Source organism: Pleurodeles waltl, chromosome 5, assembly GCF_031143425.1.
Source record: "Pleurodeles waltl isolate 20211129_DDA chromosome 5, aPleWal1.hap1.20221129, whole genome shotgun sequence".
Lineage (NCBI taxonomy): Eukaryota > Metazoa > Chordata > Amphibia > Caudata > Salamandridae > Pleurodeles > Pleurodeles waltl.
Genome location: NC_090444.1, coordinates 229,745,962 through 229,771,067, shown reverse-complemented (window position 1 = coordinate 229,771,067; position 25,106 = coordinate 229,745,962). Strand labels below are relative to the sequence as shown.

The following is a 25,106-nucleotide window of genomic DNA, read 5'->3' as shown; positions in this document are numbered from 1 at the left end:
TGGTGGGTAGATTTAATTTACATCTGAACATCCCTTACAAACCTACTCCCTTATTTAAGTGTCGGTGAGGGGCACATTTACTCCGCCCCTAATTTTAATGTTTGTTAATAAAAATAATACTAATATTATTGTGAGGATTTGGGTATACTATATGGGATGCCTGGGAGGCCTTACCATGCAGCACACTCACAAATACCAACTTAGGTCCAGTCAGGTAGATTTACTTAACCTTAAGCTCAACCCTCGGTAGATGTGGCTGTGAGCAGTAAGGCTTAGCTAAGGAACAATATGTTAAGCATTTACCAGCACGAAACAACAGAAACACCAATTTACAAAAACAGATTACATTTTTATAAATTTTTAGAGACTTTAAGCATCAAAATCCACCGGAGGGTTCTGGAGTTACAGATTTTCGATGTAATAAATATATTTTGTATCAACTCGAAACAAGTTTTGGCCAACAAAAAGTTTGGAAATTTGAGTGACCAAGACCGGCAGGACAGATGTAGGGTGTACAGAAAGGATACTGTGGGCAGTTGCCTGGCTACCAGAGCATTTCTAAAGCAAGATCCAAACTTAACAGGACGACCCCCATAGACATCAATGCAGTAGCCCTGATGCTGATGGATGCAGGCCGAAAGATGCTGATAGGTTGCTCCATTTGTGGTATGGTCAAGTGGGGTGCCTTTGTGATAATTCCTTGGTCTACAGTGAAGTAGGGCAAATCTTGACTCAGAGTTTGGTGTCCCTCGAACACCTCTACGTTGCAGTAGCTGGCCAGCCAGTGCTGGGCTGCTGGTCAGTCTGCACTGTGGTTGGAGAAAAATCCGTTGGTGGGGACTAGTGTCCCTTGGGTACGACTAATCTGGTCCAGGATATCACTCCCGGGGTCAGCACACACTGGTGCAAGTGTTGGCTATCTTGGATTTGTCCTCTTGGGTGCCCAGGGAATGGTAGCGCCAAAACTTCTTCGGTGGCTAGCAACTTTGTGACATGGACAGTGTCAGCTCTTATGTCCCTGGAGCTGGTTCCTGGTTATCAGATGGCTTATCCTTGGAGTCACTGCTGTTGTTGGATGTCGAGAATCAACTTTTCCTTGAGCCAGGAGCCATAGGGATAGTCCAATCTTTGCTAGCCCAAAGTGCAGCAGATGCAGTCCTTCGAGCGTGCAGCCTCTTTTTGCGCAGGTCCAAGGGCAGCTGAGCATACCTTCTTTGGTCCGCTGTCCGAATACGGTGTGATCTAAGGGTCAGGGTGCCAGGGGTGTCATGTTTACCCCAGGAAAGTGTCCTGAACGGACTATGCAGTCACTAGCCAAAATGTTACTGGGTCTCCTATCTAATGATGAAGTTCCTGACTATCACAGAATGCCACATTCTTGCCCCTTCCAAGATGGCATGACCCTTCCTCATCATCAGGAGCTTGGTAGCCCACCCTAGGGGTGTGGCTACTTGAGGGCTACACACCCCTGGTAAAGCCAGTTTTAGGGGCACTTTTCCCCTCCCTCCCCTCTCTGGCCCTGTCACCATGCTGTCTACAGGAACAAAAGACATCCTGCTCCAGGGCGTTGGGCCGGGCAGCCTATAAAAGGCACCTTCCCCTTTGAAGCTTGCCTCTAGGCTAACCTACCAAGTGGCTTTCCTGACAGAGTAGGTGACACCTCGCTGCTACTGCACTGCCTTTGTTACTGAGCTTGGGAGTCGTTCACACATCTCACAGGCAGTCAGAGAGATGCCTATGTGTATGTGTGCCTTTGTGAGGCTACTGGACGATCAAAGCACAGAATGGCAACTTTACAAAAGTTGCTTAACTTTAAAAGTGACATTAATTTCGACCTGCCCATCAGGTAGTATTTAATATCATACAAGACCCAGTTTGGTCATGTAAGATAGCCACAAGTTTGCCAGGTTGGGATGCCACCCATTAACCATGTGTTAGCCACTTGGGTTACCAACTTTACCTACAGCAAAATGACAATTTTGAAGTGTTGCTGTTAAGACATATCTATCAGAAAAGATATGTCTAACTTAACAAAATACAACTCCCTGCAATGGGACTCCATAGGCCTTCCTTAGGGGAGACCTATATTTAATGTTAATGGATAAGTTGGCTTTGCCATTGGTTTGAATGTCAAAGTTGAACTGGCATTGAAAACACTATCCTTCCTGTCTTCAGTGGCAGGCTGGAAGCTATTTTGTACCTTGTCACACAAAGGGTGGCACAAGCAGTGCTGCTACCCGGAGTGGACACTCTGTCTTACATGCCCTGGGGACCATACACTAGGGACTTATAAGTATGTTGGGCCATGCCAATTAGGTGTATCCAATTCGGCATGCATTTTGTATGGGGATAAAACACTGGCACTGAGGTCTGGTTAGCTGGCCTCAGTGCACCTTCAGAGTCAAAAAACAGCAGCTAATTGTCCAAACGGGGGCAAAATGTAGGGGGAAACCTGCAAAAAAACCTGTTTCCTCACAGTTATAATAAAAAATATGAATATAACTCGGACCAGCTTCACAGAGTTAACTTACATATATATTAAAGTTACAGGTGTGAAGACTTTGCTCCGAGTGCGGTGACTCTTCACTCATAACTTCACGACATGTAAGTTACCTTTGTGAAGCAGGCCCACGCTTTTAGTGTGAATGTTCATCCTACAAGGACCTTTTTTTTTTTAAACCTTTATCATTTTCTTCCAACAAAGAACAAATAACCATGTACATGGTCCACAATAAGTCGTTAGAATATCAAGCACAATACAGGTAAAAATCAGAAGACAGAATGAGGAAATATTCAGTGCAGTGCATGATAGTGGTACCATAATTAGCTGTCAACAGAGTCTCCCAATTTGGTGTGTCTACTTTACCCTTGCAGGTCCCTGCTCCTCCCCTTGGACAATGACTCCTCACTCTCACATCATTGCTAGCATCAGACATACTCTGTGATTCCCCAATGAAACGCTTGCTCAACGTCCCCAAAAGCCTCCAGGTCCGCCTGCAGGTTTTTAGCAGTTATCACCCGTCTGAGGTGTTCCTCCTCTGCTAGGGACCACTTCAACACATTCCAGCCCCATTGCCTGCCAAGGATCCTGCAGGGAGCAGGTTAAACCAAGCCCAGCCCTTGCTGCGCAGGCCTCGCTCACCAGACCGCCGACACGTTCCACACCTTCCCTATCACTACACAAAGGGCACCCTCTGGGGCTGCCCCCTTCTGTCAGGCCTGGCTGCATTGCTCTGAATGAGTCACGTGTGCCCCAGGATCAAGCAGGATTGAAGAGGATTGTGAACGGGTCAGCAGGAGCTGAGGGGAGTCATGTCCTGTTGGTCATCTTGCTAGGCCCCGTCCCTCTCATCCTACAAGGATACATTTTTTTTCTTTGATTCTAATTGTATCATAGAAACTCCTGCTCATGTCGTGCATTCAAGAGGTAAAGCTGAAGTACTTCTACTGGGTGATTGGCAACTGTGAGGAAATTGGCAATGTGGGGGACTCCCTCTGTGTTCCTTGCAGAGGTCCCACTAAGGTTTTGTTACACCCCTGCGCTGCACAGTTGTCCTCTTAGGTTTCTGACCTTAAAGACATTGTCTTATCGCCATAACATCGGCTAGATGTATGAGTGAGCTTCATGCTCTTTCTGTTAATCTGCCTTATACCACTTTCTTCCCTGATAAGTTGATTTTGAGGTGTCAAGTTTTGTTTCTACCGAAAGTTGTTACTCCTTTTCACATCGGCCAGGCTGTTGCCCTTCTGGTTCTTTGCTCCCCCTCATTCTTCTTAGTAGAAAGACAGACTCCATTGTTTAGATTCTAAAAGAGCAATAAGCTTTTATATCAGTCATACCAGGGAACATTGGGTGGACAATCCACACATTGTAGAATTCACCTGAGCAAACAAAAGCTAAGGCAATGCAAAAAAGCACAATCTCTTGATGGCTTGCTCTCAGTATAAAGATCTGCTAAACACTGGCGAAAAAGCAGCCTCCAAAAGTTTGTGAGCTCATTCTACCAGGGCTAATGCTGCTACTATTGCATTGGCACAGGGAGTGGCTGGTCTGGACATCTGTCAGTTGGTTAAGTGGACGTTGGCACACAATTCACAAAGCACTTCTGCCTCAACAGTCAGGTCTGTTGAGGAGCATTTTACCTGCTCAGTGAAGCAGGACTTTTTGGTATGCGTCACTTCGCAGACCCTCAGCTTTTGAAAGTAATGATATGGTATCTGTAACAAGGTGAGGCATCTGTGGGTAAAAGGTATCACTCAGCAGCACAAGTTACTTACCTTCGGTACGGTTTCTCATGTATACTATATCTAACTGCTGGTTCCTCACCAACAGTCCCACCTCTGTTCTGTGAGGCAGACTTTATCCATCAAAAAAGAACCGAATGTAGAGATCTGCAGACTGGTCTTAATGATCTACTGAAGAGCATGGACAGCCTAAAAAGCAACCTATGTCAGAGTGCATGGGTTGTTCTTATGGGTAAAGCAAAGTTGTTTGCAGTAATATGCTGTTGGATGAACAGTTAGGAAGGTGTCAGTCTTTAAATAGTATGCTGCAAAGAAGATTGGCACTTGGTACATGTTCTGATCCACCAAAGAGATCATGAAGAGTAAAACGTGTCTGGGATTTTGAAAACAAAGATTGGAAGAAATTAATAGTTATTACGCTAAGAAAATAAAATGTTGGAAGAAATTAATAGTTACCAAACTGTGCTCCACTGGAAGAACTGCAGCCTGGCAGAAGATGGACCATGTTGACCAGAATACACTGGGAGGGCTACTGAGGCTTATGTTCACATGAACCCCACAGCTGAAGGCTATTGGTAAGTGCCAAGTCCCCTCTTGAGTGCTGCCAATTGGAGTTTTTTTCTTGTTGCATAAAATAGTTCCTGGTGTCAATGGCTATGTGCCAGGAGATGACCCTTGCAGTACCATACTGTTTGATAAACTATTAAGTAGGCACTGGTCTTTAAATGCTATGCTGCAAGCAGGTTTGGCACCAGGTACTTGCTGTGCTCCACCGAAGAACAAAACATGTGTCTGCAGCTAATAAAATGAAAGGTGGGAAGAAATGAATAGTTATGAAGCAAATAAAATGAAATGTTGGAAAAAGTAATAGTTACCAAGTTTTGCTTCAGTGGAAGAAAAACAGTGTTGCAAAAGAGAGCCCACGTTGATCTTGAATGCACTGGGAGGGCTACTGAGTCTTGTTCGTCTTGAAACCCACAAGTGAAGGCTATTGGTGAGTGCCAGTTCTGTTTTGAGTGCTGCTAAATTAAGATTTGTTTTTTGAGTATCCGTAAGTTCAGGTTGGGACGTACCTTGGAACCACAAGTTGGCACTGCCTTTTGGTTAATTTATAAAAGCAAGTGCCAGGGCGCAGACTTTCTCTTAGGAGCCCACTACCTAAGCTGCCAAATATTGGATCGCCGAATACCAAGACTGCCTGGATTTTATTCTGCCTCATGTCACTTTAAAACCCCAAAACTTCCTGTTTATCTGACCCATGCAGGTTCCCCTTGTATCCTTACTTTCTCCCTTTGTTGTTTTTTTCCGAACTTTTTCTTCTTTCTTTTTTTTACCATTTTTGTTTTGTTTCTCTTGCACTGAGTCAAAGTCTGATGAGTTAAAACTAGCCCTCGTTTTGAATATTGATTGCCAGGGCACACCATCAGCAGCCTACTGCAAGAATAAGCACAGGCGCTACACACACTGCTTTTCGCAGGAAATTCTTAAATTCAAGTCCTTTTTTCGGGGGCATATACTACATGGTTTGATCAGGCGAATGGGTCCCCGGAAACAACTGAGGTAATTCCGGATGCGATAATATTGCTTGTAAAATAACATCTCTCCAGTTTCAGACACAAACTCTTGTTTAGGCACTTTCCAAATCTGTGGCACAACTTTTTTTCTGCAAAAAACACACATTCCTTTGTTTAAAAAAAAAATTCTGCAGAGTTTTACAATTTTAGAAACTGCTTGCAGATTGTTAACGTTTTTAGTAAGAGAGAGAGAACGTATGTAGAACATTGGCAATGAAGGGGGAGCGACTATTTCAAGAAGGTGAGTGCAATTATTGATTGAGGTACTCATTCATTTTAATAGGAGCTCAGGTGAGTTGCAGGCTTGGCTAGCTGTATGTACCTGCATATTGAGTCTCCAGGTAAGCTGCTCAGTCACCCAGTGACCCTAACCCCTATAACTTGATGCGGGGAGCAGGGGTGCTTCCATAGATGTAAAGGCCAGTGGCGGCCTGACGAAAGGACGGGCGAAGGTGCTAACATCGTGACATCAGAACCCAGAATGGTTGCTTAGATGTATGTTCAGTGGACTGTGTAAGGTAGACAGGGACCTCTTCCTCAATAAGCATAGTTAAAGAGAGATATGAGCACGAGGGGATAAGAGGAGGTACTTATTTCAATTACTTACTTGTTTTCCCAATATTTTTACCACTATTGTTAGAAACCTTAATATATGTTTCCATTGATGTTCTCACTGATTGCTTAGGACTTTGATTCCTTTTCCTACGGAAATATGTATTTTTCACATATTTTGTCAGATTTGGATTGCCTCATTCATTAGATTCCGACTTTCAGTTGAGCTTTAGGTTTAATCTCTATGCTTTCCATATCCAGAAATCCCACGTCACCGATTAGTCAGTCTGTAGACTTGCAGCCTCACTCACTACCCAAGTGCACAATAAACCTATGGGGAGCAATTAACGGCTCAGGATGCAATGGCAATAATCGATGAACCGCGAGGGTAGTATAAATGGATCAATCACCTTAGCCCGAGTAGCTCTATGACATTAAAGTGTCTGCCTCCAATAATGAGCCTCTACTTCGCCCCATTTAAATGCCCACGTGGGAATCCTGATTGGTGAAAGAGTGTCCCTGCTGACATCTTGTGGTTCTACACATTAAAAGGCTGAACTCTTCCGCCAGTAACCGCAAAGCACGCTTTCTGCCACGAGAACAGGAAGCTCAGATCGCTATTATGCAACCACTGACACAAGGCTGCAAGAGATAGACACACTGACGCGCGCCTGGACTCCTTCAATTCCAGATTTTAACAAAAAATACTTGTATCAGAGCGGGAAGAAAAAAGTGATTTGATGACGCCAAGAATAAAGAAAAACTGCAAGTCATGGATCGCGTGAATACTTCGCTGGGATTAGATGTAATAATCCTGATCAGCGCCTCGACTTTAGACCTGAACACGAGTCTCGTTTCGTTGTTGTTTATTTTCCTGGTTTATTGTGTTGCACTAATAGACTCGGTGTTGTTGGGCTTCAGAAATAACCCACTACATGTATTTATTTAATTAGGAATGTGTTTACCCGGGAACTACTTTACTGGAGATTTACAAACTCAGATTCAGGAATACGAAGTAAAATATCACGTTTGTTAGTGAGCAGTTGACAGGTTAAAAGAATGAGAGAGAGATACATGTACAGTGTGAGCAGTAGGGGAGGAGAGTGGGGACAGCAGGGTGGAAGGCATTCACAATGCATTCAGACCCTTGAAGGAAAATCAAGTCAGAGCCACTCCGCCACAAATAATGGGGGTCATTTTGACCCCGGCGGTCAGTGGTAGTGTGGTGGTACTGCCAACAGGCTGGCGGTACATACTGCCACATTATGACATTAGCAGGTTGGCTGAAGATAACCTGCCAATGTACCACTCCGACCGCCACAGCAGTAGCAGCCGCCGGGCTGGAGATAAGAATCTCCAGCCTGGCGGCCGCTATTGTCCCACCTCAGGCATTTTGACCCTGCTACAGCCATGGTTTTCATAGCATTCGTAATGCCACGAAAACCATAGCAGAAGGCCCTATCAGTGACAGGGAATTTTATTCCCTGTCACTGATAGGAGGCCCCCTCCCCCCCAAACACTCCCCAGACGCCCCCACCCCCCTCCATCCACGCTCCCCCAATCCATTTCAGTGCAGAGTGCAAGACCCAAGGACCACAGTGGTGATGTGAATCTGGCCTCCATATTGTATATTAAGTATGTGTCTTGTCCAATTTGTGCCACTTAGAGGTGGAATACCAGGGGGTGTCAACCTTTCAGTATCAGGAGTTGCAAGGTCCAAAAGTATAGGCGGACATCCACAATACCCATGCGTCCGTCATATGGTGATTGGACACACTTGCCATACTCCATTCTGGACAGATGATTCAAACAAAGAGGAGCCGATTTTGGTGGTCATTTTTTTGGAACCATGCGTGGGGTATCGGGAGTGGAACTGTGCAGATGATGCTTGGGAGCATAGTAATTTTAAATAGCGCCACCTTGCTGAGCATGTTCAGTGGAAGGCTGAACCAGGTGATGAGGGTCGCCGAAAGTTTGGTCATCAGAGTGGCAAGGTTTAAGTTCAGGTGAGGTTGGACTCCAAGTCGATATATACACTCAGGTACTGAAAGTCAGTCTGCCGATTGGTAGTTGTACCTGCCATCCCACCGCGCTCAAGTTGCCCTTTAATGGGACTGTTAGACCTGTTAGCCTTAGGTTGGTCGTCCCCCAAACTTCTTGCCTTCTTCCTCCATTTTTGCTGATCCTATTTTTGCTGGCTTTAGAGCACTGCACACTTTCCTGCTAACCAGTGCTAAAGTGCATATTCTCACTCCCTAAAGCATGGTAACATTGGCTTATACCCATTTGGCATATTTAATTTACTTCTAGGTCCCTAGCAAAGTGGCACTACATGTGTCCAGGACCTGTAAATTAGGTGCTTCTAGCGGGCCTGCAGCACTGATTGTGCAATCCACATAAGTAAAACATGTCTCAGGCCTGCCACTGCAGTCTGTGTATGCATTTTTAAAACTGCCATTTCGACCTGGCACAATACACCTGTTAATAGGCTCAAATCAGCCTTTTTAATAGAAGGCCCAATTCTTCTTTTTATTACATATGTCACCCCTAGGGTGGACCCTGGACAAACCAGAGGTCATGCAGCACTGATTGTGCCATCCACTTAAGTAAAACATGTCTCAGGCCTGCCACTGCAGTCTGTGTGTGCAGTTTTAAAACTGCCATTTCGACCTGGCACAATATACCTTTTGCCAGGCCTAAACCAGCCTTTATAATAAATGGCTCAAATCTTCCTTTTTTATTATATATGTCACCCGTAGGGTGGGCCCTGGACAACCCAGAGGGCAGGATGCAGTGTATTTGAAAAGTTGGACTTGTACTTTAAAGTGTTACTTGTTCTGGTAGTGAAAAACTCTTACATTTGTTTTACACTGATGCAAGGCCACCCTCTCCCATAGACTAACATTGGAGTTACCATATTTCATTTAATAAGCTGTAATTGGGAGCAGGAAACCAGTTCATGTTTGTTGACTTTGGAATTGTAATGGAAAATCCTAACTTATGGTGAAATTAGATTTTTAATCATGATTTTGAAAATGCCACTTTTAGAAAGTTGGTATTTTTCTGCGTTAGCCATTGAGACCCTGTACCTGGGTCACAAGACCAGGTGAAGCTGGCAGTTGAGCTTTGTGTATTCCTTCTATACAGCCACACACAATAGAGAGGTTAGGTGTGCCTGGATGGACCATCACTGGCAATATGGGAGGGAGGAGCTGTAACCCAGCCACACTTATACTTGAACAGGTTATGCCCTGCCTCCGCACAGGGCTGCATACCCCCTGTAATTAGTCCGGAGCCACAACAGGGGAGACAGGATGCCTTGGGACTTCAAAGGGAAACTGCCAGAAGCTTCTTCTTCACTTCAAAGACACAACTGGATATAAATATGGACCTTAGACACCAACCCTTTAGTACACTTCTGGACCCGAGGATGCTCTGTCTGGAAGAAGGATTGCTGTGCTGCTTAAAGACTGCTGCTTTGCTGTGCTGACCTACTGCCCTTTTGCCTGGGCGTAGAAGGACAGGACCTGCATCTTTTGACCAGAGAACCCCAGAGTGCCTCCAAGGGCTAGTTGGGTGACCTCCTGACTTGAGTCCCAGGGACAGAAGGCTCCAACACCTGGACTCTGCCATCTGTGAGTCCACCCTGCCAAGTGGTGCCACCCCAGTCCTGGACCCTTGCATATGATGAGCCACCGGCTTGTCCTATGCCATTGAGATTAGTCCAGTCAAGGGTCCATGCCAAGAAAGCTGAGCAGCTGGTATATTCGGATGATGAAGCCTCACTGCCGGTTTAGATGTCATCTAAGACGTCACAGTTGGGGAACCCCTAAATGGCTTACACCACCAGCTCACCGTAGAGCGCAGCATGAGCAGTCAGGGGATTCCATCTACCATGGGGTATTACATTGTGCTGGTGGGGACCCTGTGTTGTCTGCATCCTTGGCCCTTAGTCCACGGGCCCTGTTCTTGGGGAACTCATGTCGTGGGCGGGTGCTATGTACTTGCTGTTCACCTCCCTTGTGGGCACCGCCAAGTCTTATACCTCCTATGAGGGAGTATATGCTAGGAGAGGGTGGAGCACATGTGTTCATAAGGCCCAGAAGTTCCTCCTTCACACCTCTACACAGGGGCTGCATAGTGCTGTCCCTGGAGTGTGGGCCACATCTCAGCCCTCTCTCCACCGCAAGTGCAAAGCAGACAGGGCTATTCTGGAGGCCCGGCAAATGTCCAGGATAGTCACTAAGGCAGGTCATTACAACCCTGTCGGTCAAAGACCGCCATGGCTGTTCTGGAGGAAGCACCGCCAACAGGCTGGCGGTGCTTCACAGGAAATTACGACTGCGGCGGAAGCGCTGCGGTCGCACCGCCGGGACCGGCGGTTTCCCGCCACAGTGGTCCGGCGGTTTTAATCCGCCAGGGCAGCGCTGCCCAGGGGATTACGAGTCCCCCTACCGCCAGCCTTTTAAGGCTGGCGGTAAGGGGAGTCGCAGGGCCCCTGGGTGCCCCTGCACTTCCCATGCCACTGGCATGGGCAGTGCAGGGCCCCCCTGCCACGGCTTCGTGCAGCTTTTCACTGTCTGCACGGCAGACAGTGAACAGTGCAACGGGTGCAACTGCACCCGTCGCACAGCCGCAACACCGCCGGCTCCATTTGGAGCCAGCTCCTGTGTTGCTGCCGTGATCCCCGCTGAGCCGGCGGGCAGAAACCAGGTTTCCGCCCACCGGCCCAGCGGGGATCTCATAATGGCTGCGGCAGGAGTGCGGCTGCATTGGCGGCCACCCGACGGTCCAACCTTGGCGGGTGGCTTCAGCCGCCCGCCATAGTTGTAATGAGGGCCTAAGTCTCTAAAGCCCTGGGGATCATCTTCTAAATAATACTGGGGGGGGCTGCCCCACCCCTTTTTGCTCCCCTTGCGATGGGTGCTGCTGGGTGGTGAGCTACCAGAATTGTGGTTATGGGCTCAGGGCCCAGGAAGTTACCCCGGGGGCCACGCTGAAGTCTTGACGTGCTGAAGGAGTATGTCAATGTCCTACCCCTCTTTCAGGCCCAAATAACCCCATCCCTGACTGCTATGTGGGGCATTGCAGTGTCCCGCTGCTGCACTCCCTCGGTGGGGCCCGTTTTGTGTTGAGCTACCAGGAGCACCACCACGTGTGCTTGGCCCAGAAAATCCCCCTGGGGCAGAACTGAGCAGACCTCAACACTCCTTCTATGCCCTCCTGACCCCCACAGGCTCCGAGGGTGTCACTGCTGTACTACGCCCCCTCTCACCCCGCCCACACACGCGCCAGCTATTCATCACCCAGTTGCAGTCAAGGAACTGCTCCCAGATGAATCAGCAAGTAGGACAGGTCACGCCCCCATCACAGCAGCTGTTGTTTCTTCTGGCACTCATGCACGGTGGGCAGTACTGGGTACCCAGTTGAAGTTACCTCAGTTTACAGCTGGTGCAGGGGGGCAGCAGTTGTTGATTAGGAGCCCCCCTCAGCACCAAGGATCATCCAGGACTCTGCTTGGGCATGGGAGCTCAATGAAGCATCCACCATTTTTGCCTGCTTGGCCACACCCCCTGCGGAACTCATGTTTTATCTTAATACAGATTTCCAACCGCCCCCCCCCCCCCCTTCAAAGGGACTCTGCTCTGAAGCCAATTAAATGTAATGCCCCTCTTTGCCAGCATGAGCCTCAGCGTCACACATTTATGTTGTAAAATATGTTTTCCTGGCTTATGGGTAACAGTCAACAGACATTGTTTGGGGGTACACTGCATTAATAACGGTGTTGTCTGGTGGAGTCTCAATAGTACTATCTCTCTCAGTATTAAGCCAGTGCACCACAGGACCTTTGAAGAATGACGCCTCTATTGCTCCAGGCTTGGTACAGAAGGAATGTTTTCCTGGGTAAATTATTCTAATGTATAACAGATCTAAATAAGTACAATGCAGGGTGCGAGTGCACCACAAAATCCTAGCTATTATCAATACTGAATAGTGGACCCTGTGCTAGAGGACGATGGATCGAAGCGACGTAGGTTTGAGGGGATGTCACCAATGGGAAGTGTGAGGACCATCAAATCAACAACATTCAATATTGTAAAGCTTCAGTCAATAACTACACCAGTTGAGTAAGAAGAATTCATAGATGTATTTCCCTATATTAACAATGCTAAGGTCACGAAAATAACTTCAAACACAAACGATAAGCATGTAAGATTAATAGCGGTTGGTTAAAACAAAGTATATATCTCAATCTGATTAATACAATTAAACAAATTATCTCCAAAAGAATCACACATATTTATAAGACAAAAACTGGTAATAATGGTAGAGTATGCATTAGTTCAGCATTAAATGATCTCAAAACAAATCATGAGCATCTCGAAATTGATTCCCCTAGCTAACCACAAATTAGCATTACATGTTGGACTTCATGTGAAAAGAATTTAGTAACACAAGTTTAGAAAACTCCTAACTTGATTAGAATTTATAAAAAAAACTATTAATGTGCAGCAATATAATCATTAGTTGCAGCTGGTACCTGGAAAGCAAGAGAGACACAATTCACATTTAATAATGTACATTACCACAAAACTAGTAACAGCAAATGATCAGCTTCCACTTGAGGGCACCATCAGTTATCTCATCAGAATTGTTAGTCCTAACGACAGCTAGTCTCGAACCTCGTCTCTCTCTAAGAACAACAAACCAACAACTACTTTAATTTTTCTACACAGGTTGTTATACTAAAATCTAATCAACTCCTGATTGGTCAGTCTATGGGATGGTTTCATTTCAGCCAATCGACAACTAAATTGATGACCTAAACTTAACAAATCTACGCTAACTATAACAATTTGTTTCAGAGTATCCACGCTTCTTCTGTTCCGTCTCATCTGTAACTCCATTGTCTCATCCGTCTCTTGTGTATCTTGTTCTCAGTAAGAAACTTTTACTGTATCTTTCTACTTCCATCCTCGAGGAAAGACCAGATTTTAGTAACATTCTCAAACAATAGGACATTTCAACTTATGCAATGCTTGGTTAATACACAACGTTGTAAGACCTGACACTGCAACCCACTAGGGGTAGCCGTGGATACGTCTACACAAGTTTGAAAACACTTATTATAAAAGCTTTGAATCATGGAAATAACTAAAGCATCTGAATATAATTTTGATCAGCCGAGAACAGAAAAACAGACATTTCAGAAGTTTCTCGTTTGACATGTTAGTTCATTACACATTTTTAACATGAAAGTCATTAATAAACATATTAGAAAATTCACACTTTCACAAGAGTGATAAGGCAAATTATTTAAATTTCTCTTTGTGGAGACCTTTAGTACCTGGGACCATGATTTTTTTCCAATCTTCATCCACCATCTGATCTTGAATATTTTTTTCCAGTATTGTTTCACCTGCAAGGGAGTCTTTTCCTGACTGTCTTTAAAGCTATTTAAGACTGGCCTGCATCCCTGTCCTAAAGTTAATATGGCCTCCAGCACCTGGGACACCTCTCCTACTCCCAAGAAGCTTGTCCAAATTTTGCTTCCAATTTCTGCTGAACTACCATCTAAGAGTAACTGACTAGACCGCATTCCGAAATCCTCCTAAGCTGTATTAAATAGAAACTGCTTTAACATTATTTGCCTCTTGCTTCACACCATTTTTGGTTCAGCTTTTCTCGTTTTGAAAAAACCTATTCAGAAATATCATTCTATTTGCCCTTTGTAATCAACCGATCTTGGTCTTCTACTGATTCTGCTTATGTTTCAGAAGCTATTTTATTCTTGGTCAGAAGTTGGTATTTATTGGTAACCAGCCATGATGGGGATTAATGGTGAATCATTCTCCTTGTCCACTTGGGTAATTAGTCCCCGAGAACCCATTGCTCATGGATCTCTGTGTATGAGTCTCTGGACTGTGGGTCCTCTGGCCAATGTGTTTAGGTTTAGATTGTTTTCGCCTGTGCATTTGAGAATGATGAGAGCTTGGGTCTTGACACTGACAAAATGGAAAATTAATTATTCTTTTTTCTAAGAGGGAAACTACCTGATATATGCATGGCAGTGATCAGATGTTTAGTTTATTGTGAATTAGAAGTTTAAAAAAAAATGTTTTCACAATCGCCTTGTGACTAGCACTTTTGTGTTTCATAATTTTATAGGGCCCACTTTGTTGTCTTAGTATCAAATGGACATCTTTTGAAAGTTTTATTTCATACATGTGCATTTCGAGTGCATGTCAAACTGTTAAATAAGTGTGCATCTTTTTAATTATGTGCATAATAAAATGCATTCTAAGCAAATTGTGACGCCACATAAGTTGATATATGTATTTTCAATCTTTCCTATACCTCCTTAGGGTCGTACTTTTAAAACCTTTATAGGAGGGGACCTCAAGTTTCCTTCTACACGCTTTGTTGTCATTTAACATTAGATATGTGGTGGGTGCAACAATATATTTCATTTGCAATGTGAATTTCTCTGACTGGCCAGTCAGAAGAAAAATCCATCTCAGCATTTTTGAGGAATGACCTCAAACAGCTATATATGTATACAGTTTTTTCGTGTGCCTTAGTTTCATTGTACATTTTTTGTGTGGCAATTTAAATAAGATGTTACCTTTACAAAGTTAATACCTTTGTTTCAAGTGCTATTGTCAGGAGCATTGCATGTAGAGAATGGCTGTCAGCCATGACCTGCAGTTACTACGGGCAAGGGTATTGCACAAAAGGGCATGGTTATTGCACAGAAGGGTATGGTTGAAGGTAATGCCTGGTGCAAAGTGTCTATGGGACATGGTTGCAAGAGTTGCCCTGCAGATAAGCAGGCAGTTATTGAGCACAGATCATACCTAAAAGCCAAGCTATTTGCACAATGCCACGGGGTATTGGCACAGACTGTGCCCTGCAGGTGTTAAAATGAGTGCTTATAGCATATTAATTGATTGCACAGTTGTATAGAGGGCACCAGTACCTAGCATGTTTCCTGGTGCTGGTTGCTGTTAGAGAACAGGCGACCTGCATGTAGTTAATGTCTTCAAGTGTTTCCATACCAATTGATGGTTGATCACTGGTACAATGTAGTGGAAAGACTCATATTTCTTTCATTTTGGGTTGAAAAAAGAGAAATGTATCCACCTATCTCGGTTAGAGGCACTTCATGGTTTTAGAGATAGGCCAGGTTTAAAGAACGCAGAGGCAGATAGGGGTGAAGTCTGTGCCGTTCCACACTATTCCAGTATTAGTCCTGTGAAAAGAGAGGTGTACCCTCAGGCCAATGCATATGTTAACTTTGTACGGCCAGCAGGTGCAAATATAATCTGTGGCAATGTTGTTAATTCACGTAAGTTACATAACAACACAAAAATTTAAAGATTTAACAACCTGTGTGCCTCCCGTGTGAGTGAAGCATAACACTGTACACACATGCACAACTTAGGGTCTTGGCGGAGGGAAATACTCTGCCAGAAATGTGACTGCTATCCCGTCCGCCGTATTATGATCTCATTATATCCTACGGAGATCGTAATACGGCAGACGGAATATCTGTCACGTTTGTGACAAAGTATTCTCTTGTCCAAGACGTACATCAGGACTTTAGTTTCAGCACTGTTTTCTGTACATTTACCATTTTCATCAGCAATGTATTGGTGCAGCCCCCTATCGCAAGCAAAGCCACCCTCTGCTATACTTTTTCTTTGCTCAAGAAGTTGCTGAGTAGTAGATTTAAATTCAGAGATCTCAATTAACTGAATTAGGTAAAAGGAAGAAAACTCTTCAATTTTTTGATTTCTTTGTTGCCTCCTTTTTAACTGGATTCCCTTAGGAGACTGAAGCAGAGAAAAGTTCTAAGACCTCTCTCCTCAGTTAACAACTCATCCAGTAATTAAAAGTGCTCCTTTACGATTGGCTGACTCATGTCTTAGGTGGGATTTCTTTATGGGCTATTGGTTTTACAGACACTTGCTATTTTTCAGTAACTTCTTCCTATAAATATGTGGTTGATAATTACTCATAATATAATGAAACATGTGAATCCATTAATTAGACGGTGTTTGGATAAAAATATGTTATGACGACATAGAATGCAATGATTACAGTTTTTTTTATTTTGCCTTTGCAGGTGGATGGAGTATACTTGAAAAAGATTAATTTTTGCATCAAGGTTCCCCCTTCCTGTTTTGAAGATGTAAAACGCCAGACTCAAGCGAATGTACCGGCCTGCAGAAAGAAATAATATTCTTACAGATGGACATGTTTCACATCTAATATACACACCCTGTTTCTCAGGAAGTTCTTTTGCAAGGGTACACCAAAGAAAAGGAGACAGTTATGGAGGACCAACAAATATATAGGGCCAATGATACAAATAACAATTATGATATGCTCTACTACCAACAGCAGCAGCCCGATGTCAGCAGAAATTTGAATCACAGCTATGGGACTCCTAGTGTGAGCTCATCCCAATCTTCTCCTTTGTCTCCTCATTTTCCTCAGGACTCAAGGGATAGCTCAGTGTTGAGTGCAAGTTCAAAAAGCCTAGGGCTAGGAGACTCATCTACACAAACAACCTGGCTGCAATCAGGTGTTGGTGATGTCCAGAAGCAGAACAACCTAACGGGCCAAAGCAGTCAAAATATGTTATGGAATTCTCCTGGACAGAGCCAATCTGATGGGTTTCACTGTTCATATCCTTCTCAAGCTAACGAAGCTAGTTCACAAAAAATGAGCAGCGGCATCCTTCACAAATTAGATTCTTTCACACAAGTATTTTCTACCCAGAATTTACGAATCCAAGCAAACAGCGTGAGTCAAGGCGTTCCGAGCCAGTCATCTCTCCTGGATACTGCCAGTGACAGTGCACTTAGACAGTTGCTGTCACAGAAGACTGTCACCGAGCAGCCATCAACTCATCTGAATGTGCAAAGATACCAACAAGTGCCACAGCATGTTCATCAGAGTTGTGCAAACACCCAACAAAATCATCTCATGGGACCTCACACTCAGCAGCAGGACTTATATTACAGTTACCCACAGCAATTGTCTCAAGTGCAGCCACAGTCAACACTTCAACAGGGACATCACCAGGTGCAACATATGCAGGCACAGCATATGTTACCACAGCAGGTGCAGCAGTCTCAGTATTATTTTCAGCCACATTCACAGGGGCAACAATATCACTCCATGCAAGAGATGCAGCAGCAAGCCTTACATCAACAACAACAAAGGCAATGCCCTGTACAAATCTCACAGTGTTATCAAACACAGACTGTTATGCAGCAGATCCAACAAGTGTTCCAGCTGCAGAAGCAGCAACAACAGCACATGCATCTGCAATCATCATCCTATCAGAGGAATATGAACCCAAATATTGCACAAGAGACTCACCAGAGACTCACAAGTGGCTCTAATGATCACGTGAACCCTATACAACTTATACAGTTGGGAGCAGCACCTCAATATCTCTACCAAAATCCACAGCAACAGTTGCAGAATTATTACCAAGAGACTTCAAGGCAACATCAGGAACATCAAGAGGTCACTGAAAAGAAACAACACCATCATGAAACGGGATCTCAGCTTCTCATGGGTCCTCACACAAATCTCTCTATGACAGACCTAACGGAGCAGCACATGAGGCACCATTGTGCTAATGTGGTAACTCGACCCCCTCCTTCACGCCCAGTTACTCCCATCCTCACTAGCAGAGGGACGCAGCAACAGTCTCCAAACACCACTTGGCCTCAGGTACAGTTTATGGGTAAATAAGCATTGTAATCCAAAGAATGCAGTGGTTAATTTACTCTACCAGTTAAGTGACATCTGATTTTAAAAAACACACTTCAACAAGAGTATGGGTTAGCAGACAACTGAACCCTACTGATAAATTCAAGTCAGACACACGCTAGGTTCTCACATCATTGTGGGCACCATCATAAAGGATTGTTCCCCAACTTGCAGACAGAGCTCTCTTTGAACCCCTTTTAAATACCATTTTCCTGATCTACAAAATATACTTATCACTGGAAATGGGGAAGGCTGATGCATACAGATGCACACGAGGTTGCAACAAAAGGGGCACCTTCACACATATACTCTTATCATGTCACTGGGTGGAGCACTTCTGGAAAGAGTTGTGTGAATGTTCGGGGTGAGCAATTGGCAGGCCCTCGCACCCCAATATATTTAGGAGCGCCATAGTAGCTGCTTCTAAATATATGGGCGTGTGAGAGCCTGCTGAAACATGCCAAAAATACTTGCTAGGCTAGACTTAATTGTTGTGTGAAGAAATGTTTCCAGAATGTGGGGTGTGTCTTTCCCTTCCGAGCTATGCAGCTGGAAGGAAGACATGCACTTGTGTATGCTGACTGAAAATCCAATTTATGAGATTAGAGGATGCCCTACAAATGGGACAAATATGGCAACCATGGCAGCTTTACTGAGGAACACTCTTGATTTGGATACAAAAGGGTTATAGTTCCTCAAATATCCTGCATTCTTGTTATTTTGCAATGGAAGGAGGATAGTAAATTACACTAAAAAAAGATCACTTAGAAATGCGACCTATTGCTCGTTCCTTGTGAAAGTCGTTATGAGAATGTGTTGTGACACAGTTTTGAACTAAAAATTTTAATAAAAAGATTTTAAAAAAACAAAGTGCTAACAAATGAAGCATTACAATTAACGGGAAATGTTCTGCTTTGCTGCACACTGAATATCTTAAGATAGAAAAAATGTCATAAACCTTCAGATGTGAACATTTTCTATCTGCAGTAAGCCCAGTATTCTGTACAATCCTCCGTAAGTCTGATTCATTGTGCATTACAGCTTGGATGTGTGCTGCTGGGAAAACCAAATTTTAAGGTATCACGTCTCATATTCAGCCCCAGAGATCAGAAAAAAACTATCATTAATAGATTGGAAATTGATGCTGTTCCGAGTATCAATAGCTGAACTGTTCTTATCTTAAACCGTAGGGATCTTAGTCACTTGCAATGCTGTGCTATGCTTTGATAGTCTTCCACAGTAAGATACTCTCTATCTGACAACAGATTTGATCAGTAGGTTACCAGCGGGATTGTAGTTGGTCATTTTAAAAGACTCAGGTTGCCTCTGTAAATGTTTTGTATCTTGGAATAAAGTCAGGAGAGTGCCTGCCTTTATATAGTTCTGCTCAATCACCACAGTAGCATGGAAGCTAAAGCTCGAATGGTCTTGAGCAGGATATTGAGGCAAACAGACTGTCCGGGCACCTGCTTTCAAGGCGCTTTATCTGCATTTCCTAAATTAAGGGAATCTCAAGGTAGAACCCGGATATTTGATTCTTTTAGAGTTGTGCACCTCCAACAAATGGAGCTGTAAGTTGTATTTGTTCTTTTTGTATTGCTAATCCAGTTGCCTTAGTTTTTATAGGTGTTTTTGTGTGATTTATTAAACAAATGTGAAATTAGCTCACTTCTGTTGAAGGTTTGGAGGATAATGCAAAAACTCCCAGCTATCGTAATGGGAAGTTCCAATTTGTAGTAAGGACATGGAGGCAAGGGTTAGACTCTTTTGCCATACAGCAGCCATAATTCATAACTTTTATAACCAAAAGAAAAAAAAATCTGTGAAATTCTTTATCCAAAACGTCCATCAAATCACAGAATAAGTTGTGTTGTATTGTCCTTCTCTCTCACCATTCTACCTCTTTCTTAATCTGATATTCAGGACATCATCCTTGTCTGTCACTCCTGTTTAGACAGTTCACTCCATGTAAACAGAGTACAATACTACCTAAAGAACTAGTCTCTCAGGTTCATTCATTGACACACATCCAAGTATTAAAGAACACCACATTGACAATCATCAGCAATATGTCTATAATGTTCAACTTGCACCATAATACAACAACTTGTACCTACTGTGTACGGCGACTAATTGATGCCTGTGTAATGTCCCGAATACTCCTGGAGGGTAAGGTAATCTTCATGATCTGTGGGTGAGCTAATCCTTGCCTCCGTGTCTTAATGGAATTGAAACTTCCTGCTAGCTAGGACATTTTTCATTCTTTATCAAGACCACAGGTGAGAATTATGTTTGTTTAAAATTTACCAGCACTGAGGCCATTTCTCTTGCAGTTGTGAAGTAAAACTGTCTAAAAGTAGAGTCAGAGGACCAGTCTGCCGTGCTCATTATATCTTCCAATCAAGCACCTAGTGATTGGCGTTAGATGCCATTGAACCTTTCATAGAGTGCGCCCCAAAAGTGCTGATATCAGTGTCTGCTTCTTGCATGACCCATCACCCATTGACATTGCGAACTGCTGAAACATTGTCCATTTTCAGTAGGACACAGCATTGGACCCTGTCTTTGGTGCAACATCAAACTGTGAACGAGCCGGCCAGCAGTTTCAGACCTACTATGCAGAGTCTCTGGTCATGAGATGACCAACCTCCTCCTCCTCTAGACAAGTCACAACAGCGGGGTGCCCCATCCAGTTCTACTGGCATCGAATTTAATAACCAATTCCAAACTGGATCCAAAATGGCTCCCCTGTTCCATGAGTCCGTGTTAGTGAGGTACCAATGAATCACTTCCCTGGCTTCATACAAGAGAGGAATTTATTCTGGTTCTTTCAGGAGGTGATAAATCTTCAGACTCTGTAGCGCCCTGTAGTGGAGTGGATGGGGAAATATAGCCTGTATGGAAGAGGAGAGGAGGCTGACTACCCTCACTGTCTGGCGTGGGGATGTTGTCCGGTTTAAAAAACATTTCCACAAGGTTTTTCTGATCTTTGTCACTTTTTCTTACGGCTGGTTCAGGATGGCCTCCTGGGAGTCCAAAATGAAAACTAGGAATGTTTGTGTGTGGGTGGGTGAGAGATGAGACTTCCTCTTCATTGATCATAAAACCCAGATATTCCAAGAGATAGACACTTGTCTGTAAATGTTATGTTAGTCTGCATGGACATAGGTCCATCAGGAGGATGTAGTCTAAATAGACAATGAGATGAATGCCTCAGGCCCTGAGATATTCCATTGTTGGCTTAAGCCCTTCGGTGAAGCACCAGGGTGCCAATGACAGACTGAAAGGTAGGTGGGTCTGTAAATGGGAATCGAGATATGCATCCTTGAAGTCTAGCCTTACCAATCAGTCCTATGAACGCAGCAGGTCCCTCATGAGGGAATTAATGGAATTGAAACTTCCCGCTAGCTAGGACATTTTTCATTCTTTATCAAGACCACAGGTGAGAATTATGTTTGTTTAAAATTTACCAGCACTGAGGCCATTTCTCTTGCAGTTGTGAAGTAAAACTGTCTAAAAGTAGAGTCAGAGGACCAGTCTGCTGCGCTCATTATATCTTCCAATCAAGCACCTAGTGATTGGCGTTAGATGCCATTGAACCTTTCATAGAGTGCGCCCCAAAAGTGCTGATATCAGTGTCTGCTTCTTGCATCACCCATCAGACCTACCTGGCAATGATGGGTCATGAGACCACCATGAAAGGCTTTTAGATGGAAATAAGCAGCTCTCTCTCCCCTGGAGGTCGTAATTCCACTGTCATGTCTTCGTATACTTTGATGCATCTTACTACATACACTTTATGGTTACCATCAAAAGAGGGATAAGGTAACTTTCAAAAATCAGTTTTTATCTATCTAATGATCTGAAATGTGATCCCTTCTAAGGAAAATACCAGTAATGTACAGGGCTTGGACATCTAAGTCCCTTCTAGAGGAGATTAAGCACGAATATTGGGATTAAAGAGGTACCAACAGCACCGTCGTCCTCAGTGTCCTCATTAAAAAAATAAGAGGCCTTCCCACCAGACCGCCATCAGTGGGTTTGTGGCCCACTGAGATAGCAGATCAGAACAAACTTACTGACCTGTCAGCCATCCCTTTTGACACCAAAATATAGAACTTTAACAACGTCAGACCCCCACAAGTTCCACGTTCATTTGCACACACTAACACTGCCATCTTGTCCAGGCAGATTTGTATCACCTGGTCGTGGAATTTGCACAGGCTTTAGAGAGGGGCCCTGAAGCTTGTTCTGAAAATCCTGAGATTTGTTAATTTTTCCTGTAATCTGACATACGATGAGCCGTAAAGTACCCTCTAGCACCAGCTTGAGGTTATTCCCTATCGGATCGTGTAGGAGATCCTGAATTAGGGGTAGACAGATTGGAGAATCCCAAGAAATTTCCATCAGAACTGAATCCCAAACTTGAGATTTCCACAAAGGTATCACCAGGTCGCTTGTTGTCTCCTCACCTTTGCAATTATGTGGGTTATCATTCAGAATGGGGGAAATGCATATCCTGTCTCTGCGCTACAGTCTTGGAGAAAGGGATCAATCGCTACCGCCAATGGGTCCGGCCTCCAACTGAAGAACCTGTTGAATTGATGATCCAGCCTGGAGGTAAACAGGTCCACGAGAAAGGGCCCCATCTGTGAGCCAGGGCTTGCAACAACCAGGTTTCCAATTTCCGTGTCCTACAGATGTCTGGATTGCCAGCCCCCCACCTTGTTGGAAGTTCCAAGAAGATATTCTGCCATCACCAATATCTAGTTGTTCAGATAAAAGTTCTGAAAATCCATGACCAAATCTGAGGGGGCTTTGGACCTCTTCACTGCCCCTTTTGAGGTGGTTGACATAGCGAACTGCTGAAACATTGTCCATTTTCAGTAGGACACAGCATTGGACCCTGTCTTTGGTGCAACATCAAACTGTGAACGAGCCGGCCAGCAGTTTCAGACATACTATGCAGAGTCTCTGGTCATGAGATGACCAACCTCCTCCTCCTCTAGACAAGTCACAACAGCAGGGTGCCCCATCCAGTTCTACTGGCATCGAATTTAATAACCAATTCCAAACTGGATCCAAAATGGCTCCCCTGTTCCATGAGTCCGTGTTAGTGAGGTACCAATTAATCACTTCCCTGGCTTCATACAAGAGAGGAATTGATTCTGGTTCTTTCAGGAGGTGATAAATCTTCAGACTCTGTAGTGCCCTGTAGTGGAGTGGATGGGGAAATATAGCCTGTATGGAAGAGGAGAGGAGGCTGACTACCCTCACTGTCTGGCATAGGGATGTTGTCCGGTTTAAAAAACTTTTCCGCAAGGTTTTTCTGATCTTTGTCACTTTTTCTTACGGCTGGTTCAGGATGGCCTCCTGGGAGTCCAAAATGAAACCTAGGAATGTTTGTGTGTGGGTGGGTGAGAGATGAGACTTCCTCTTCATTGATCATAAAACCCAGATATTCCAAGAGATAGACACTTGTCTGTAAATGTTATGTTAGTCTGCATGGACATTGGTCCATTAGGAGGATGTAGTCTAAATAGACAATGAGATGAATGCCTCAGGCCCTGAGATATTCCATTGTTGGCTTAAGCCCTTCGGTGAAGCACCAGGGTGCCAATGACAGACTGAAAGGTAGGTGGGTCTGTAAATGGGCATCGAGATATGCATCCTTGAAGTCCAGCCTTACCAATCAGTCCTATGAATGCAGCAGGTCCCTCATGAGGGAATCCCCTCCATCTCGAAGTGGCAGAACACCAACCACCCGTTGAACTCTTGTAGGTTGATGACAGGGCACACACACCCATCTCGCTTTTCCACCAGAAATATGTTGCTGAGGAAACCTCAAGGGGTGTAGGTGTGAAGGGGATATGGAGTCTTTTTCCAGAAGATGGTCACCGCCACCTCTATGAGGGAGGCTTTGTGTTCCAAAAATTTAATGGGATGAGGGTGTCTGGTCTGGTGGAGAGAGCCATAGAACTTGATCTGAAAGCCTTGTACCATTTGTAACACCCATGCGTTGGAGTGAGCATGTGCCAGTTGTGCACAAAGATTGCCAGTCTGCCCATTACCCTTAACTGGTAAGGCCAGTCCTTAGAAGAGAAGAATACTCCAAATTTGGCAGAATCCTGCCCTGGTCTGGATCCTTGTCCTCTGAATAGAGGTTGGGAGGCAAACAGGTCTGCCAAGCATCCCCTGTCACGACTGGTCAGATTGAAAACCTTTGGGGCAAAAATTATTTTGATAGAGGCCTGTTACTTGTCAAGAGAAGTAAAGGTAGCTACAAACTTCCAAAACTATTTTATGAATGAGTCCCTGAACAGGCCTCCTTTAGCTATTGGACTTGCCTCCGAAGTGACTAGATCCCCAAACTTGGGGTTTACTTTGATAAGAAGGGACCTGTGGGGTTCAGTGTACTCCTGACATGACTGTCAGGAGCCGTCAATACCGTTTTGTGGCTCGTAAATAAATATAGCTAGGAATGTGGGCATTTTGGTGTACATTTTGGGCGTGAGATGTGCTTTCCTTTTCAATGAGGGGTGGGAGCATTCTGCCCAGAGGCGGTTCTGAACCTCTTTATCCAGAGGTTTCCTTAGGAATCCGGCCATCAATGCAGCCACCTTTTTTGCCAGGAACTATTCGGATGAGCAGAGATGGAGGAAATCCTCTGGGTCCAGCATATCTGCTGTCAGGGAACTGAGGTGTGGATATGGTGAAAGTGGAGGAGTTGTCTGGAGTGGGGTGCTAAATTTTGATATTAACTCTGTCCCAATCTGAGACTCTTTGGGATTGGTTGGATCAGGAGCAATGAGGCGAAAAAGGTCAGTGCCCCCTGTGCCTACTTGTTAGCCCTCAGAGGAGAGGGCAAAGGGTCTCCAGCGGAGGTTATACTGTGGGAGATGAAGTTACTCTCTCTAATTTAACAATTTAACATAGGTGTCC

The 25,106-nt window shown here is 44.4% G+C and overlaps 1 protein-coding gene across 2 annotated transcripts in view; it reads left to right on the top strand.

Moving 5' to 3' along the window:
• The window catches only part of TRERF1 (transcriptional regulating factor 1), a 675,896-nt gene that overhangs the window by 318,529 nt on the left and 332,261 nt on the right, over nt 1-25,106 (top strand). For both annotated transcript variants that reach the window (XM_069233961.1, XM_069233962.1), the window contains exon 4: nt 16,501-18,125. In XM_069233961.1, the coding sequence (XP_069090062.1) occupies nt 16,710-18,125 (1,416 nt within the window). In that variant the 5' untranslated portion in view covers nt 16,501-16,709. The remainder of the gene's footprint in view (nt 1-16,500; nt 18,126-25,106) is intronic.